Consider the following 20297-nt stretch of genomic DNA (forward strand, 5'->3'; position numbering starts at 1 on the left):
ACTTGGCAAAAGGATGCTATTTAGTATATTTTCCATTTTATTAGAGTATAATAGGGTCAAGTAAAGTAAAGTAAAGTATAAATAAATAAATATTCAGGCAAGTCCTCACAGAAAAGATGGGTAAAATAAATAAATAATTCTAGAAAAAAATAAACTAAATTAAAATACAAAATAAAAATTTAATAAAACAAAAATATTCAGTGCTCATAGAAAATGAGTAAAATAAAATAAATTCTATAAAAGAAATAAAATGAAAATAAAATATAAATTAAAAATATTACTGATCATTACTGATCATCACTGGCATCAGAACGCCTCATGCAGACGACACTGATCATGTGGAGACTGACACTGCAACAATAATTCACACTCAGAGAGGCAGAAGACTCTCACAGCAATCAAGTGTGTGTGTCCAGAGCTATAATAGGATTATCACACACACCCACACACACACTCTCAGGTCACAGACTGTCTGGTCTGTTACGTGAAGCATTGAGGAGTCGGGTTCGGTGCTGAGATACAGGACACCAGAGAAGAACATTCCTGAAGTTACACAAGAGACGTCCTGAACAGATTCACAGCAAACCAGATCAGATCAGATCAGCCGTTCAGACCGAGACCAAAGACTCACACACACACACACACACACACACACAGCATATGTACTTCAGACAAAGTCACATTACAGCTGAAATTAATCACTTTGAAATGTTAACTAGCAGTTAACCAGGTAGCTTTCCAGGCAAGATTCCAGTAAGACAAATATATCTTTTTAAATTAAAAAAAAAATGAAAACTTAAAAAAATGAAAGATTCAGTGCTTACAGAAAAAAACTAATAAAAGAAAAATTATATCAAATGTATACATTTTAATAAAAAACAATAATGTAACAGTTTATAATTATTATTTATATAAATGTATAAGTTATATACATTTACTTAAGAATTTATAAAATAAAAAAAGATTTCAAATAAATTAATAAATTAACAAATAATAAAATAAATCACAATATCAAAACTGTATCACTCACTATTATCAAATAATATTTATTAAAATATTTTAGTGTGAACAGGACACTATGAAAAATAAATATATATAAATAATATACAGCATGTTTATAATATAAATATGCAAAATAAACAAATATTTACTTAAAATTAATAAATATATATTAAATAAGATTTTGTCTTTATATATTTAAATATTTATTTAAAATAATTTCAAAAGGAATTATGGTGAAATAACATTATAAATAGAATTTTGTATACATGTATATATTTAAGAATTATGATGAAATTGCATTATTAAAAAAAAAAACACTAAAATAATAACTGTACATGTACACCCATATACAATTGATGAATATCTTCAGAATATTATTATAAATAAATATTTAAATAATAAATATACAACATTACATGACAAATAAAAATAAATTTTTTTTTTGCATATATACTAATATAAAATGTATAAATATATTTATAACTAAGAATAAGAACAAACATGTATGTTAAAATGACGTAATAAAATAAATATAAAAATAATAAACATGTAATATATTATAATCAATATAAAATGAAATTTTAATTTTAAATATTACCATATTATTAAAATATGTTAACTGTGCACAGTACACATATACTGCAATAACTACTTGTTTTCAAAAGTAGTTTAAAGTATGTCCCTCTGAAGTTTTCCATTGGACAAAAAAAATAAATCTCTCACAATTCTTTGTATGAAAACAAAAAAGAATGACTATAAAGTCCTAACTGTTCTCACGGTTGCTGTCAGAAATCAGCTGGAATAGAGCCACTGCACCTGCTGGTGAAAAGTGTGACGTTCAGAAAAAACCTCACGGTCCTCTGGGAAACTAGAGACTAGAGTCCTGAGAAGAGAGCCTTATCAGAGTCAGGACCGGATCTGACAAACACAAACCAGCCGGAAAACCGGCTCGCAGTGCCACCAGTCCACTTCCTCTTCCTCCGGTTTGTTGAGGTGTTGTTATATATTTAGTCACAAACACCGAGACACGGAGACCTCCGAAACAGATCTGAATCAGATGCAAGCAAGTTATTTGTTCCTTGAAGTAAACATGCAAACAGGAAGATTTCAGTAAATAATCACAGGAGTCTTTCTGTTTCCCACCAGGTCAAAAATGGTGAACAATACTGAGAGCAGAGTGAGTCAAACCAGAGGAAGTCTTTTCTCCAGACACAGAAAAACACAAATCTAAAGCTCAGAGAGAGAAACAAACCAACAATAACCAGCATCCAAAACAACACGCTCCTGAGTCTGCTTCCAGCGGGGAATAACCTGTTTTATGGATATACAGTATTGTTCAAAATAATAGCAGTACAATGTGACTAACCAGAATAATCAAGGTTTTTCGTATATTTTTTTATTGCTACGTGGCAAACAAGTTACCAGTAGGTTCAGTAGATTCTCAGAAAACAAATGAGACCCAGCATTCATGATATGCACGCTCTTAAGGCTGTGCAATTGGGCAATTAGTTGAATTAGTTGAAAGGGGTGTGTTCAAAAAAATAGCAGTGTGGCATTCAATCACTGAGGTCATCAATTTTGTGAAGAAACAGGTGTGAATCAGGTGGCCCCTATTTAAGGATGAAGCCAACACTTGTTGAACATGCATTTGAAAGCTGAGGAAAATGGGTCGTTCAAGACATTGTTCAAAAAGAACAGCGTACTTTGATTAAAAAGTTGATTAGAGAGGGGAAAACCTATAAAGAGGTGCAAAAAATGATAGGCTGTTCAGCTAAAATGATCTCCAATGCCTTAAAATGGAGAGCAAAACCAGAGAGACGTGGAAGAAAACGGAAGACAACCATCAAAATGGATAGAAGAATAACCAGAATGGCAAAGGCTCAGCCAATGATCACCTCCAGGATGATCAAAGACAGTCTGGAGTTACCTGTAAGTACTGTGACAGTTAGAAGACGTCTGTGTGAAGCTAATCTATTTTCAAGAATCCCCCGCAAAGTCCCTCTGTTAAAAAAAAGGCATGTGCAGAAGAGGTTACAATTTGCCAAAGAACACATCAACTGGCCTAAAGAGAAATGGAGGAACATTTTGTGGACTGATGAGAGTAAAATTGTTCTTTTTGGGTCCAAGGGCCACAGGCAGTTTGTGAGACGACCCCCAAACTCTGAATTCAAGCCACAGTACACAGTGAAGACAGTGAAGCATGGAGGTGCAAGCATCATGATATGGGCATGTTTCTCCTACTATGGTGTTGGGCCTATTTATCGCATACCAGGGATCATGGATCAGTTTGCATATGTTAAAATACTTGAAGAGGTCATGTTGCCCTATGCTGAAGAGGACATGCCCTTGAAATGGTTGTTTCAACAAGACAATGACCCAAAACACACTAGTAAACGGGCAAAGTCTTGGTTCCAAACCAACAAAATTAATGTTATGGAGTGGCCAGCCCAATCTCCAGACCTTAATCCAATTGAGAACTTGTGGGGTGATATCAAAAATGCTGTTTCTGAAGCAAAACCAAGAAATGTGAATGAATTGTGGAATGTTGTTAAAGAATCATGGAGTGGAATAACAGCTGAGAGGTGCCACAAGTTGGTTGACTCCATGCCACACAGATGTCAAGCAGTTTTAAAAAACTGTGGTCATACAACTAAATATTAGTTTAGTGATTCACAGGATTGCTAAATCCCAGAAAAAAAAATGTTTGTACAAAATAGTTTTGAGTTTGTACAGTCAAAGGTAGACACTGCTATTTTTTTGAACACACCCCTTTCAACTAATTGCCCAATTGCACAGCCTTAAGAGCGTGCATATCATGAATGCTGGGTCTTGTTTGTTTTCTGACAATCTACTGAACCTACTGGTAACTTGTTTGCCATGTAGCAATAAAAAATATACTAAAAACCTTGATTATTCTGGTTAGTCACATTGTACTGCTATTATTTTGAACAATACTGTAGTACCTGGATTTTGGAGGTCAAGGGTCAAAATCAGGTTGACCGAGAAAGGCAAAACTCCTCCTTCACTGATTATTTAAATTAGAATTTTAATTAAAAATTAAATTTTTGCATTTAGCAACTTACAAAGTGACTTACAGTGCATTCAGGCTATCAATTTTTTACCTATCATGTGTTCCCGGGGAATCAAACCCCCAACCTTGCGCTTGATAGCACAATGCTCTACCAATTGAGCCACAGGAACACATTTAGATGCATTCAGAGCCAGTTACACTAGACAAACATATAATATTACATTAATATATTAATAATAATATTTATTAATAAATATTTAACTAAGAAATAGTTAATATAGTTACATTATAAATACAAGTAAATAATGTAATGTAATGAACACATTTATAATATAAAATGTAAAAATACACTTAGAATTAATATTAATTAATCATATTTAAATAAAAATAATTACATTATAAATTCGTTTATTAATAAAAGACATTATTAAGAAAAATTAAATAAAAATGAAAATAAACGTACATATAATGTATAAATAATAATAATGATAATATATGATAATTAATATTAATGATTCATGTTTAAATAAGAAACATATGAAAAAAATACATAAAAAATACAAAATTAAATTACAATAATAAACATATCGGAGTAAAAAAAAACAAGTGATTCTCAATTTATCCAAAATCTTCGTGCATTTGACCATGTGGGTAATATGCAGGTATCAGGTGTTCTGACACACTGTATCTGTGCACACACACACACACACACACACACACACACAGAGAGAGTCATAATAAGTTCACTGACCACAAGGTCCCTCTAATGAACCCTAAGACTAACAAAACCCTCATTAGTCAGCCATCACCACTGCTGCCACTACAGCAACCTGTTCCTGTGAAAACAAGAAGTCTGCCAACACAGCGCTCACTGCTGCCCAAAACAAACCAGAGAAATCTGGACCGAGAGTGAGAGTGACAGGAAGAGGAAGAGGAAGGTCAGGAAGGTGAAACTGTCTAGAAACGGACAAAAGGCAAAGCAATGCGAGGAAACAGGTGCTGTGCTCTCTCTGTGTGTCAGGTGCACAGCGCTCTACAGCCAGAACACAGTCCTCCAATACCTTCTTCATCATCAATGTGCATTATTAGTCATCATTTTTACATCCAAATACAATAAAATTAACATTATTAGAACAATCATTTGACCAATCGTCTTTTATTAAACCCGTTAATCAGTACACTTCTATCGGATATGCAGCTTTTGCAATTCATCAACATATTTATACATATTCATACTAAAAAATGCTGGGTTATTTAAATCCCAATTTTTAGGTTAAAATTTTAATGTAAAAATTCAACCCAATGGTTGGGTTAGTCCATATTTGACCCAAAGTTGGGTTGACACTGCCCAGTATTTTTTTTTTAGCGCATACATATATTCATGTTTAATACTGTAATGCTGCTTGCTTTAAAGTAGTCTATTGCATAAAGTGTTATATACTGTAAATAAACATGACGTGACCAGCTGGAGTGCATTGATTGCAGGCCTTGTGCAAACATCCACATTGCTACGATCAGATGCTTTCTTAACTGCTGTTTTCTCACCACTGTTATGTTTGTTGTGTGTTTATTTCATTACAGAGAGAAAAGCGAGCAGCATTTGCTCACATACTCATCAGGATGTTTGCTAACAGTAATAGTAATATGTCGTTCTTGAAAGATTTGTTAAGTTTGATTCATAATTCGGGAAGATCAAGTCATCTCAGCGAGGGAATCGTTGACTTTGTGATGACTGCGCATGCGCAACATCCTATTGATTGTTCACAGGAAATAGAAATGATTAGTTCACCTCTTCGAGTCTTTGGGTCTGACTGGTTCGTTCTTTTGTCACATGGATACAGAAATTAACACGCTTACAGTTACGTGATGTATTTCTGGTCTCAAATTTTAGCTTTTTTGTGATGTGACAAGAACGAACAATACAGATCGGGACGTGTAGGAAACTAACAGACTGAACAACCTGAAACAATAAAATAATCGTTCGTGTTTCTCATTATTATGCATTGGTTGTATTAATGCAAAGGTAAAGGTAAGATTTTTAACTATATTCTGCTGGAATGAACAAAATAATAAAAGATTTGTTAAATTTATTTTTATTCAAAGACACAGTAAAATGATCTGAACTTTCCATCACTACTGAAAGTTACAGCTCGGGAGAAATGTAGATCAAGGGCGCATTGCAGCTGCAAAGGGGGCGAACGCAAGCACCCTTTCAAACGCTAAAATGACAAGTGGGACACCCTACAGTCTTGTATACTCAGACAAGGGGAAACGGACGCCATTGTAAGTCCGTAAGACTGCAAGTGCATATGAAGTGTTTCATTTGGGACAAGGCCTTACAGTGTTGCTCTACAGCGCCACACTGGTCAAACCGTGTCATAGCATGAGGTCATTAGAGAATGGCTATTCGACAACAAAAATATTTGTTGATAATGTCAACTAATGGATTCAGCCCTATATCTGGTTTCACTCAGAAAAAAATATGCTTAGTAAGAAAGCTTACTGTGGTTTGTTATTCATGTCAGTCAGATGGTTTCTTTCTAAGTCTGACTGAAGCTATTTGAGGACTATCATGATCCAGCACCAGAAACTGAATCTCTCCAGACCTCTGATCCCGATTCACCAGCAGATGGCAGGATGAAATATTAACACGCCGGTTTCATATTCTCTTCCATTGCAACGTGTCCGACTGTAGCTTAACAGCTTGAATGATTCATCAGAGAGCGTGAGAGAGAGATGTGCGGTTTGGATCTGGTTAAGGATAGTGATCTGGACAAATAACAGACAGTGTGCATTGCCAATCCCAGGTGATCTCAGATCAGCAAACATGCACCACTCCAAACATTGAGAAAAAACAAAGAGAAATCAACTTTTGCTAGTAACAAACTTTCTAAAACAACTTATGTGATGTTTATCCATGCGAAGGTTGCCAGTTGCAACCAACATTTACTGCTATGCTAATGGTTTTGAGTGATGATGTCCATGTTGCGATGCAGTTACTAGGGTGCTCTGTGTGGTTCCCATGTTGTTTCTAAGCACTGGTTGTCAGTGTATTGTTCAGAAATAAATAGTGTGTTTTAATCATTAGTGGGTGGAAACTGACCTCTAATATGTCGGTCTGTTTTTCTCGTCTTTGAGCTCTTAAAAGGACATTTAAACTGCATGGATTTAATAACACACACACACACACACACACACACACACAGATGGCGAGTCAGCTCAGTTATGTAACACTGCAGCAGTGCAATACACAGCACACAGTCGAAGTCAGCACTGCACTGCATATACAAGTGATCTAGAGCAATTTTACTCTTACAGCTAAACACACACACACATGTCTGGTCAGCTATCCTTGTGGGGACTCTCCATAAGCGTAATGGTTTTTATACTGTACAGACCGTATTTTCTATCGTCCTACACCAACCCTACCCCTAAACCTAACCCTCACAGGAAACTTTCTGCATTTTTAGATTTTCAAGAAACTTCGTTCTGTGTAATTTATTAGCTTGTTTACCCGTGGGGACCTCAATTTAGGTCCCAAACGTGACACAAGTCCCCATGAGTCTGTGTGTATTCAGGTTTAAGTCCCCACCAGAATAGAAAAACAAGTACACACATATACACACACACACACACACACACACACACACACACACACACACACACAAACATACAAATACGCAAACACACAAATGCACACACACAAACAAACTAACTAACACATACACAGAAATGCAAACACACACACACACACACACACACATCTCTCCTTCTCCTGGTCTGGGCTCAGTGTGATTCGTCACGCTGCTCTTGGCTCTAGGAAACCCCTGTGGTTACGGTCATCTCCTGGGCGGCTCTGCTTCCTACTTTTGTGGGCACATTTTTCACAGAGGATGCCGTGCATTTCAAACAAAACGCTAAATGAGTTTCACTATTGTTGAGTCTGAGTGGTCATGAGAACTCGAGTCTAATCCGTCAGAGACTGACCAAAAACAGCCCAAAAGGGCTCATTGTTTGGCTATTTATAGAGTCACTAGAGACCTGTGAAATCACACGTCACAACCTCACTGCGTAGTGCTCACGTACACATCAGAAACATCACAACGAGTCCACACATCAGCTGAGACACCTGTTATTAACAGATCACAGCGCTGACAGTGCAGGTGTGCGCTAAAAACTTGTGCCCTGTGTGTGAGATGTGACATACCCATGATGCATTGCAGCAAGCCAGAGTTACAGCAGGTCACGAGCTGCATCTGCTGGACCATAACCATCTTGAGATTGATTGCTAGCGTGCCGCTTATAGTGAGCTAGTATATACAGTACACTAGTGTAATAGTATGTGATGTTACATTTCATAGATTCGATTCTATTAATAATTTATTAATTTATTAATAAGTTCTTTATTTTCATATGAACATTCATGATTATCTGTCGGATGATAAATTGTTAATGTGCATTTAAAAATGAAATATAAATGCATTTAATACATGTTTTACTTTTTATATAAATTAAATAAATTATGTACATAAACTTACATCCACATTTGCACATACATACTTCAAATTATTTTTCAGTAATGGTTACTAAAATGTATAAAATGTATTTTTCGCCATATTTGTTTAATTGACATTTAGACCAACAAATATGTCTAGTTATTGAATAAATAAAGTCTGCAACCAAAACAACACTGGAGTACAGTCCAAACAGCGCAGAAGTACACTATTCCATAGACTTTCAAACGTCAAGCGAGATCTACCGCAGCTAGGAGATTTTCAACAAGTTTTTGTGGCTTGTGTAGGACGTTTGCATGCTTTGGAATGAGCTTTGTTTGTTGACATGGTGTTTTTTCTCTCATCACTGCGGAATGCATGAAATCCACAGGCTGTACAAAGCTAAATTCCTTCACGATTCCACACGTTCCAGCCTCTCGCTAGCTAAGAAAAACACAACATGGCTCTGGGTTTGACCCCCAAGCAGCTGAGCATTCTGGGACACGTGAACGCTTGCGCTTCATCCCGAACCTCGGAATCCGCTGAGTCACACATTCCCAACCCAGCGGCGGGCCGCTCATTCCCTCTGCCTTTGTTATGAGCGTCTGTTCACGGTGAAACGTACTGCTAACGGCTGATATTCATACGGGACCACTGTAAACATGCATACAGTCCATGTCTTGGCTCATCTGGATTGGTCTTTAATGTCGTCATGTTGAGCACCACATCCAGTCTGACAGTATAATTTACTGCTTTGTGCATCTAAACTAACCGTGAGCTATTGTGGCTAATCCAGCCATAACCAATTTAGTGAACTTTAAATATATCCCATCATACAAAACACACACACACGACTCTCTGATGGCTGGTGAACAAGGGCGGCTCAACCTCCTGAAATCCTCTTATCCGTTGCCATTGTAGTAAGGACAGCGAGTGCCTGATCGTCACAGACGCAGACTCACACAGGGCTCTGAAATCAGTGGCGCATGATAACATCAAGTCACTCGCAACTGACCTTGACCTGATGACTTAACCCTTTAAACCCGGAGAACTCACCATTAGCTTACATAATCACCAACAAGAGCCAAGTGATCAAGTTACTGACAATCAAGTACACAACAGTTACCCTTTTGGGAAAGTGTTTCATTTCAAACTTAGCTTTCTACTTTTGAGCAGTACTGCACAAGTAAACCGCACTTTTACATCAGTCCATCAATTTACATCTTGTGAAGCAAAAAGCTGCATGTTTGTAAGAAACTAATTGATCATCAAGACATTTTTTACTGATTAACTGCTTCCAGCTAAAATATGCATCCTCTATTCATAATATTGCTTTCTCCAGTGAAGAAAGTAATCTCATCTGCATCAGGAGAGAAATATGCACAGATCAAGCACTGTTTTCATATGAAAGATTATGGACTCATATATTTCCCAGACTTGGTCGTTTGAAATTAAAATATCTTAATGATGAATTAGAAACACATAGATTTTTACTTCACAAGACATTAACTGATAGACTGCAGTGATGTGGATTATTGTGATGTTTGGACTCTCATTCTGACGGCACCCATTCACTGCAGAGCTGTTTCTTCTAATCTGGTGAGGAAAAAAACTCCTCTACATCAAATGTTGTATCTGTTAATATTATTTAGTATACCTGAGCTAACATGAATTACTTTAACAATGCATTAACTAATGTTATCTAATGGGGCCTTATTGCTTGTTACAAAATGTACTAAAAAACAACAACAAAAAGCAAAGTAAAATGAGATGCACGTGTTATTAAAATTAAGAGCAGTGAGAGTCTTCTATATTTACATTTGCATTTATGCATGTGCCATCTCCCATGCATTTTTTATTTTGATAATAATAAGAAATGTTGCAGCAAATCAGTATATTAGACTGATTTCTGAAGATCATGTGACACTGAAGACTGGAGGAATGATGCTGAAAATACAGCGGAGCATCACAGAAATAAATTACATTTTAACAGATATCCTAACAGAAAACTGTTATTTTAAGTTGTAAAAACATTTCACAATTTGTCTGATTTCATTGTATTTTCGATCAATTACGTGCAGCCTTGGTGAGGAAAAAGACTTCATTTTAAAACTATTAAAAATCATAACAAACTTTTTACTATTAGTGTAAAGAAAAGACACAAAGAAAGTTATTCATTAACAGATTGAAAAGTATAGAAGTAGATACAAGTAATCCATATCACAACAATCACTGTTGTCACATGAGCAAATGTGGCAGATGGACTTCCTGTTTTGACAAAAATGGCTTCTTCAATAAAACATGATGACTCTGAGGAACAAAACCTGCTTCTCCAGGCTCACAGCTGCTTGCATGACAAAGTGACATATTTTCAGTAATATAAAGGCCTGGGGTGTCGTTTACATAATCTATAACTGGCAGACGAGTCATGCAACCTATTTCCCACAGCTCCTTTAATCTCTTCCTCATGATACGTCACACACACACACACACACACACAGAGAGAGAGAGAGAGTTCAGAGATGAAGAGATGTTTCTTTGACAGCTGGAGAGGCTGCTTGTTAAAAACACTGAGTGAAGACAATTCAAACTGGCCAGAAATCAGAGCACAATCACTAATATTGGATTTACATGTCTGTGCAGATTATTCAGATCATTATGGGATGTCTAGTACAGTTAACCTAATCAACTAGATGTGTTCGTCTGTGGGTCCACCGCTCATTCAAGTGTCTCCATCTTTATAGCAGATATAGCAGAACTAGTCATCATATAAACATTAGATTCGGTTTCAAAATGTACTGACACCTTAATCAAAGCTGTCAATTTTCCAGTGGGTTTTGAGCAAATATATAGTATTAAAAAAATTGCAGTCATTAAATTATAATATAATAATATATTAAATGCATATATGTTACTATAGATGTAAATAGCTAATTGCAAATGTACTTAACCCCTTTGAGTGCAAACATCGCTGACGGCCCCAGTTTATTATTGTTTCACTTTCACAGCACATTAAACATCACTGTCTTACTTCATCTGGACAAACTGTGCATCAATGGAAAGTTTAAAGACTCAAGCTTCGATATTTGACCAATATTTTGATAAAACATTGTTGCAGTGACAGATATTTAGTGATTTATGTCAGGAGTGCAAAATAATAAATCCGTATTATGCCACATTTTGAATAGAAATTCACAACTCACTCATATTCAGTCACGTCAAGAGCGGTTTATTTGTGTTCACATAGACTCACTGAACAGCGTCAATAAGGATTTACAGACCAAAGATGCATATCTGCGGAGATATATGGATATATTTACTGATGTTTACTTCATATTTCTTCAGACAGAATCGTCATTTCTATTCATTTTCCACGGATTTACGCGATCAGATGATAAACAGCCTCTCCCAGCGATCTCTGTGTGCGTGCAGTAGTCACAGCTCGTGCGGTGTGTGACTCAGACTCTGATTGGGTCTTTCAAACGTCAATCTTAGAGTTTCATATCTGGACACCGCCCCATCGTGTCACATGCTTCCTGCACACTTCCTGGTAGTTATCTGGCCAAAACAACACTGAAACACCTCTGTACACACAAAATATCAGAATAATAAACCCGCGATTACGATAGTAAAGCTTGGTATGAGAATTTCTTGAGATCTGGGGCGTTTTTATAAAAAAAAATCGAAAATGTACATCGGAAATGCTAACTTGTGCAGCGATGAAAAAGGCTACAAATAACATATTTTTACAACAGTAAACGACCAAATTCCACCCCTGATCGCTAAAGGAAGTTATTATAAACACTCGATCGGGGTTTAAAGTGAGTTTTGAGTAAAAGTGTACTAATAATTTCATAAATTGTCAGATGTAGCTTGATGCTAACGTTAGCACCAATGCTACTAATAGCAGGTGCTTTTCTTCTTCATAATGCATTTTTGTCTCAATAATTCACGTAAGGTCGTAAGAAAATGTTTTGTTGTATTTTTATAGTAAGACTTTTGATAAATAAGGGCTAAATGCAAAGAGAGACTGAAGTGAGATCGCTGCTTTGTTGCTTTGTAAAGCCTGAAAAACCACAATCAAGGCTAATAAAGGTGGAATAAAAACAAAAGAATAATGATAAAAGAATAATGCGGATAATGTGTCATACTTGGCGGAGGTGTGAAAGAACCGTTTGGTGAGAACAATACAATCATGATTCGGGCAGCTTTCAAGAGTGAAACATACACAAAGAGCACAGGAAAGTTTACATGTGAGATCTTACAGAGATGACAAGGGCCATAAATCAATCTGATTAGCCTTCTCTAAAAACACACATGACATTGCCTTAGAAAATATTTCATAAAATTCACAGTTTTACAGATTCGATTATGAAATTTTTTATGAAGTCTTGGAAGACTTGTGGCCTTAGCTACACTGTGTTTTCAAACTCATTTCCTACATCAACATTTTTTTAAATACATTTAAAACATATGTTTTTAATATTTTTATTTTTGTTTTTATGTTTGAGCTTATATATCTCTATTATCATAACAGTCTGAGTGATTCTGATTCCTGAACAGTAAACTTTAAAGTGTCAGCTTTGTGAACAAAGGTTGATTTATGTATCTAGTCAGAAAGAATCATGAGCAGAAACCTTTTTATTTTGGGTATGTAATTTCGGTCTCCATGCCAAAAAAGGGGGGTTACTAGTAAGGGGTTAAACAATGGAAAATAAATTATATACACATTTAATTATTGATAACTGATATGTTTAATAAGTATAAATGGGCATTTAATCCTCCTATTATCAGCACTTGTCACTGCTGGGCTGTGTCATATTTTAGATTCTGGTTTTTTATAATGTAATAGTTAGTGGTCAGTTGTCTCACCTATCTGCAGCAGTACAGGTGTGACCAGCGCCGTCTCCATGGCGTAGCAGAACTCTCGTCCGAACATGACAGCGCCGTGCATGACCCACTGACGCAGAGGGATGCGGTCGATAGATCCCTCGCTGACCGACTCCTCCTGACTCTCCAAATCCCGCCCTCCAGCCCCGCCCACTCCATTAGCCCCGCCTCCTCCAGCCCGTTTCTCCACAGGTGTCACCACAGCGGCCTGCATCTGCACAGCGTCGGCCTCGGTGTTCTGTGGGGCCATCGTCGTCCGCATGCACTCGGAGCAGAGGTCACGTGTGGCTCCACGCAAATAACTCGCTAAATAAATATCTAGGAAAAATAAAGCCAACAGCAACGCACCGCTTCTCGTGGACGTCCTTCTGTAAAGGAAATCTGCCGTGGATTGGACTCAAGGAGCGTAAAACATCCCGAAATGTGCCGTTTGATGAAGGCCGCTTGCAGGAGCCCTGGGACGGACCGTGTTGGGGGATTTGGTTCGGACAGTTGGGGAGGATATGACTCTACCATGAGGTCACTCCCACTGACGTGATGTGTGTGAGTGTGTGTGTGTGTGTATGTGTGTGTGTGTGTGTGTGGGTGGACGTGCATGTAATGGTGTGTGTGAGTGTGGTGCAAGTTTGTTTACTGTCTACTGGAAACAGTAAAAATCCATATCAATTGCCATTCAGTTAATACCAGTTTCATGATTTGTATGGAGGAGGTGTTGTAGAGGGTGGAGGGCAGGCCGAGGGGTGAAGAGCAGGAGAAACCAGACGGAAAGCACCGGAGAATCCCCATGGAGCAACCGATCAATCTGAAAGAGAGCGAGAGAGAAAGAGAGAGAGAGAGAGAGTTACTCACACAAAAAAAAAACTTCACAGAAAAGATTCTCACACAATATGTTTGTACTTTTATGCAGTTCTGTTAATGTATTTACTTTTATGCATTATCATGTACATTTATGCATTTACAATAATGCATGGACTTTTATGCATTATACCATAAAGCATGTAATTTTTATGCATGTACTTTTATGGAATTGCATAAATGTGTTTTTGATGCATTTGCATTAATGTGTGTATTTTTATGCATTAACATAAAACTATGAAAATAAGAAATCTTCTCAAATGAGAAATCTGGGTGTAATTTTTGATTCAGCTCTAATGTTTGATCATCAGATTAAAAAGTAAAAAGATGCTTCTTTCAGTCGAGGAGTATTGCAAAAATGAAATCCTTTTTGTCTGATGCTGATCTTGAGATCTTAAGAGCTTGTGATTCATGCATTTATCTCCTCCCGTTTGGACTACTGTAATGCACTTTATTTGGGAGTGAGCCAATCTCTTATTTCAAAATTGCAATTGGTCCAAAATGTTCTCAGTTCCAAAAACTCGCCTGAAACAAAGGGGCAGCGTGCATTTTTTAGTTGCTGGCCTAAGAATGTGGATATCACCTGACATCAGGTCTGCTCCCACAGTTGATGTTTTTAAATCTCACTTGAAAACATACTGGTTTCCTTCATCCTGTTATGTTGTACAGTCCTTTGGTCTACTTTGTAGTGGAAAAGGCTCAATAAATAAAGTCGACTTGAGACTTAACATTTATGCATTAACATTAATTTATGCACTTCCTTGCTTTTACATGTAATTTCATAAAATTACATGCATAAAAGAACATGTTGATGCAAAACAGTATATATAGTTTTAAAAGTATATGCATTGATATAAAATGCATAAATGTTCATGTACTTTTATGCATTTACATGAATGCATTAATTTTTATGCATTAACATGTACTTTCATGACCCCATGCAGATGCTAAAAATGCCAGTGTTATGGGTTTGATTCCCAGGGACTGCATTAAGTCAATTCACTTTGGTTGAAAGTGTCTGCCATTTGCACAAATGATAATGCATGAAAGTTTTAATGTAAATGCTCACCCCATATTATTTCCCACTCAGTATTGTTGCTTCACTCCAAAATGTGAAATTACTGCCATTAAATGCATTGCTATTGCAGTATCATGTTGTCTTGAAGCACTTTTCTAAAACATTCCTTATTTTTAATTTAAATGGATAATCTGAGGTTCTCGACAAACAGCAGAATTAACATATTTGGCGGGATTATACGGGGAGCTTTCAAAGATTAGCCATTGTAAATATGGCACGTTTCAGAACGGGATGTAAATTCATATTAAAACCTTGAAGCACTTAAGCGTGCACAAACACTCAGCTCTGCGGTGGCACTTCATAAACCTCTTATCATGACGCAGATGTGAAATGAATCCGCGTGCGGTCCTGAGGGCTCATTAATACCCAACACAATGCACTTTGCTCATGGTTCAGTAACAGAGCTGACATTGTCTTCGTGCATCCGAGTCTCCTGATTATACATTGCCTCATTTTTAGAATCTGTAAATAGCAGCAAAGGAGGACGGAAAATTAGCATTTCCTAAACACAAGTAAAACTGGACCACAAACAATCAGGCTGTGCATTGATAAGCAGCATTATCAGTACAGGGATTGGTTGTTGTTCCAGCAGGCCGTCTCGAGCTACTGGAGGCTTGTTTATCATTTGAGACACTGAGAGGACACAAATGCGATCAGATTACAGCTCTATTCAGCACAGCAGTGAGGTGTGAGCAGCTGACTAGATTCCCATGAGTGAGCCCTGGGTCACAGGGGCGACGGTCTGATCTGACAGCTGATTGGTTATCTAATCCTGACTGGATCCTCAGCTTGTGAGTCGACGGGACACACAGACTCGCTCCGAAATCTACTGAGCTGCTGACGTAGACGGCAATTAAAGGCATCAAGAGCAAGCAGGCATAACTACAGGAGTAAAGACAGAGATATTTATCTTACAGTATCGGAGTAAATTTAGATAACCAAATTCAAAGGCAGCACTGCATATATTCTTCATGGAAAAAATTAAAACTGCAGAATGCATTGCAGACATTACATACTGGAAAATTATGCAAGATGAAAGACAACAAATATTTAGTTAATTATTACAAAATTTTGATATTAATTTAATATATATATATATATCCTACAAAACATTCTACCTCTTTTAAAAATTGAATAGAATAAAATAAAATAAAGAATAGCATAATTTAACAACATTTATCCTTTATGGAAAAAAAAATCTTAGAATACATTGTAAAAACTTGTAATATTGCATCTCTCAAGTACATTTTGCTTTTACCACATTTGACCACACCAATATTTTTATTCCATCAATTTTTAAATGTTTAATCTACTTTAAAAGCAAGTTTATAAACATTAATTTTTTTTTACATTATTTTAATTATTATGACATTAATTGAATATATATCAAATATTGAAAATAGTATATTTAATATATATGATAAAAAAAAAGTTTTATAAGGGATATTTGTGTAAATATTATAAATGTGAACATTATACAACAACATTCTGACATTAATTCCATAGATAAAATTATATATATATATATATATATATATATATATATATATATATATATATATATATATATATATATATATATATATATATATATATATATATATATATATATAAAATAAAAAACATGCAAATCTAATTTCAAAGGAATGTCTGTGCCTTTTATTAATAATTTGTTAATTATTCTACAATAGTAATGACATACGGCTAAAAATCTTCAATCAAATTTAGAAGAAATTATTCTACCCAATCTGTCAGTGTGTCAAGTATTTTTATGCTCATTAGAGCATCACTTCAAATTAGCACCGAGAGCTTCATGCCATCAGCAAGACGCCAGTAAACGGCCACGATCAAAAACACGTGACACAACAATACACCTCTGCATGTGTTTGCCATCTGCACCAAAAGAGGTCTGTCATGTGAGAAGCAGAGGATAGAGAGCACAACCTGCTGGGATCCTGCAGAAAACTGACTCTACAGATCCAGAGAGACGTCTGAATGTGACGGGATCACGGGGAAGAAAGAGATGAGAGGAGTTATTTATACCTCCTCACCTGTGCTGAGACTCTTACATAAGAGCTTCACGTGGAGCCGAAGCAGCTCACTTTCACATAAACATACACACATACACACACACACACACACACACACACACACACACACACACACACACACACACACACACACACAATCAGGTACAGGTATATCTGATATTACAGCAATGCCAGGTTCACAATAGCATGCTCTTTTTTTTCTTTTTTTATATATATTTCTGTAAAAATCTATTTTATTTATCTATTTTTATGTCATTTATATATATTTTTTTAATTTCTAAAAAGTTTATCTTTGAGACATACATACATACATACATATATATATATATATATATATATATATATATATATATAATTCAAAGTATAAAAAATAATATTTAATTAAAATAAATAATTAGTCATGAAAATAATTTTAAAAAGCATTTTGTTTTAATTTTATTGTGTGTGTGTGTGTTAGATGATTTATACAAATATTTAATATTAAAAATGTATATGTATATATATATATATATATATATATATATATATATATATATATGTGTGTGTGTGTGTGTGTGTGTGTGTGTGTGTGTGTGTGTGTGTGTGTGTACATATATATTTATTATATATATATATATATATATATATATATATATATATATATATATATATATATATATATATATATATATATATATATATATATATATATATATATATATATACACGCTTTTTCAAAAAGGTTTTATCGTTATCATATTTTTTTTTAAAGTTCACCTTTGAGATATATGACCTTTGATATGCTACATTTCTGAAGACTGAACAAAATGTGTAATAATCATTGCAGAGCTTATTTTCTGCAATAATCCAAAGACAATGTAAAAATCCTCCTGGTCTTTGTCGAAGGAATCAGTGTGATGTGACGTCATCAAGTATTAAGCTACACACTTATTTGACAGCAGTAAACTTCGGTTTAAGAAAGCAAGTCAAGGTCAAAAGTGAAGCGAAGCAACACACAGTTCTTTTTTGATCTGATGTCAGTGCATTTGCTTCTTAAACATCTTACACATACATAATGTGAAGCATCAGTCATTAAAGATCCCCAGAGATCAGAGAGGAAACAGAAACATTCATGTGACACACACACACACACACACACACTCTCAGTGATGAATCATCTCTCTCCATCATGTCTGCTGTGTGTTTGATCAAACGCAGCAGAAACCTGAATTAAGGACAGTGCTAGAGATCAGCTCAGAGATCCAGACACAGCTATCAAAGCCTGTTTCCACCGCTGAACAAAAATACAGAAATACCATAGTGTCTATTTACAATGAGTGCAAACAGCCCGTCTTGTTAGCAGAGGCTATTTACACTAGCTCCACCCACAAATGTGTTCTGGGGCTAGTCAACACTATAAAAACAGCTATTAGACGTCAGCTTCAGGGGGTAAAGAAAGGCATTTATTTTCAATAAAAATGAAATAAATAATCAAAAAGTCAAAAATCAAGTATCTGGTAAGGTTAGGGTAGGTGTAGGGAGGGCTTTATTGGGGCAATAAGGAGGCATCCATTTAATAATTTGGCTTAAAATAATAATTTACACTCACAAATACTGCTATTAACACTTATTTTAAATACACTTACAATAAATAAAACGTAAATGCAACTTTTCTCTCACTATTAGGATATCTTTTCTTGCAATTGTGCATTTATATCTAACAATTAAGACTTTCAGAATTTAGACTTTTTCCTTGAAAACTCAAAGAGTTGCAAGATAAACTACTGCGAGACATCCTGACTTTCTTTTTCACAACTCTTGAGTATTTTTCTCAGAAATTTCACATCTTGCAATTCTGTTTTTTGTTTCTGCCATAAAAAATAAAAAGTGATTTCTAATTTTTTTTTCAGTTCTGCATTTATAACACACAAGCTCCCACAGGCAACTTCTTCTATTATAAAAGCAGCCTCCTGAATCTTAGTGACTCATCTGGATCACCATACAGAAGCAGTAACTCACATAATGGCATCACTTTTAAGTAAAATGCAACTAAGATTCATCTCACAATTGATTCCAATTTAGCAAAGCTATTAGCACAATACTGCTTTTTAGTGCTGAACTGATTTAATGCAAGTACTGTACATTTACAATCAATCATTTCTGTCATCATTTTCACCAATGCATTCCAGATTTAAGCTATGCATATTCAACTTGTGACCAAAACAAGGACCAAAACAAGGTCATAAATGTGATTGTGCAGCTCATTAGGATTAATATAAGTTCACTTTATACCAACTGAATGTTGTGAAAAGTAATATGAGCAGCTCTTACATGTGAGAGACGTCCTCGTTGCACATTTAAATGAGGGAGAGAGGTGTCCAGATGCCTCTTAAAGTTCAAGGTTACAAACTATTTTAGTTCCAGACTAGGTTTAGCTCCAAATGTAACCGGTTTATTATAACACACGAGGCCTGGGATCACAGGACGCTCAAACAAGAGAAGCACACAGTCCAGTCAGCCATTAACCATCGATCGCTCAGACGCAGCGCATTAGTCAGACACACCACAGCACTTCAGCGCGATTGACCTCGCAGCGGTGTGCAAGACAGAAGAAAAGAGAGAGAAAGAGAAAGAGAAAGATCTGGTCTGAAGCTCGACTGGCCTCCAATGAGCACAGTTTGATCTGAGCTCTGAAATGTTAAAGGGTCGTAGTCTTCTGTATTCTCAGCTAGCCAACACTTGACTTGTGGCACAAAATATTAGCAGAAATATCATTTAATTTTAGCTTTATTTATTTTCATTTCACACTTAAGTGACAAATGTTAAAAATAAAAAAATAAGAACATAAAATAATAACAGTAATAGTAACAATAAAAAGTATATTATTAAAATTATATTTTATATTTATTATTATTTTA

At 35.7% G+C, this 20297-nt stretch overlaps 1 protein-coding gene across 2 annotated transcripts in view; it reads right to left on the reverse strand.

Moving 5' to 3' along the window:
- Positions 1-20297, reverse strand: part of LOC113119822 (solute carrier family 45 member 4) — a 51877-nt gene that overhangs the window by 13173 nt on the left and 18407 nt on the right. For both annotated transcript variants that reach the window (XM_026289490.1, XM_026289491.1), the window contains one exon: positions 13399-14218. In XM_026289490.1, the coding sequence (XP_026145275.1) occupies positions 13399-13678 (280 nt within the window). In that variant the 5' untranslated portion in view covers positions 13679-14218. The remainder of the gene's footprint in view (positions 1-13398; positions 14219-20297) is intronic.

The sequence above is a fragment of the Carassius auratus genome, chromosome 19, assembly GCF_003368295.1.
Source record: "Carassius auratus strain Wakin chromosome 19, ASM336829v1, whole genome shotgun sequence".
Taxonomy (NCBI): domain Eukaryota; kingdom Metazoa; phylum Chordata; class Actinopteri; order Cypriniformes; family Cyprinidae; genus Carassius; species Carassius auratus.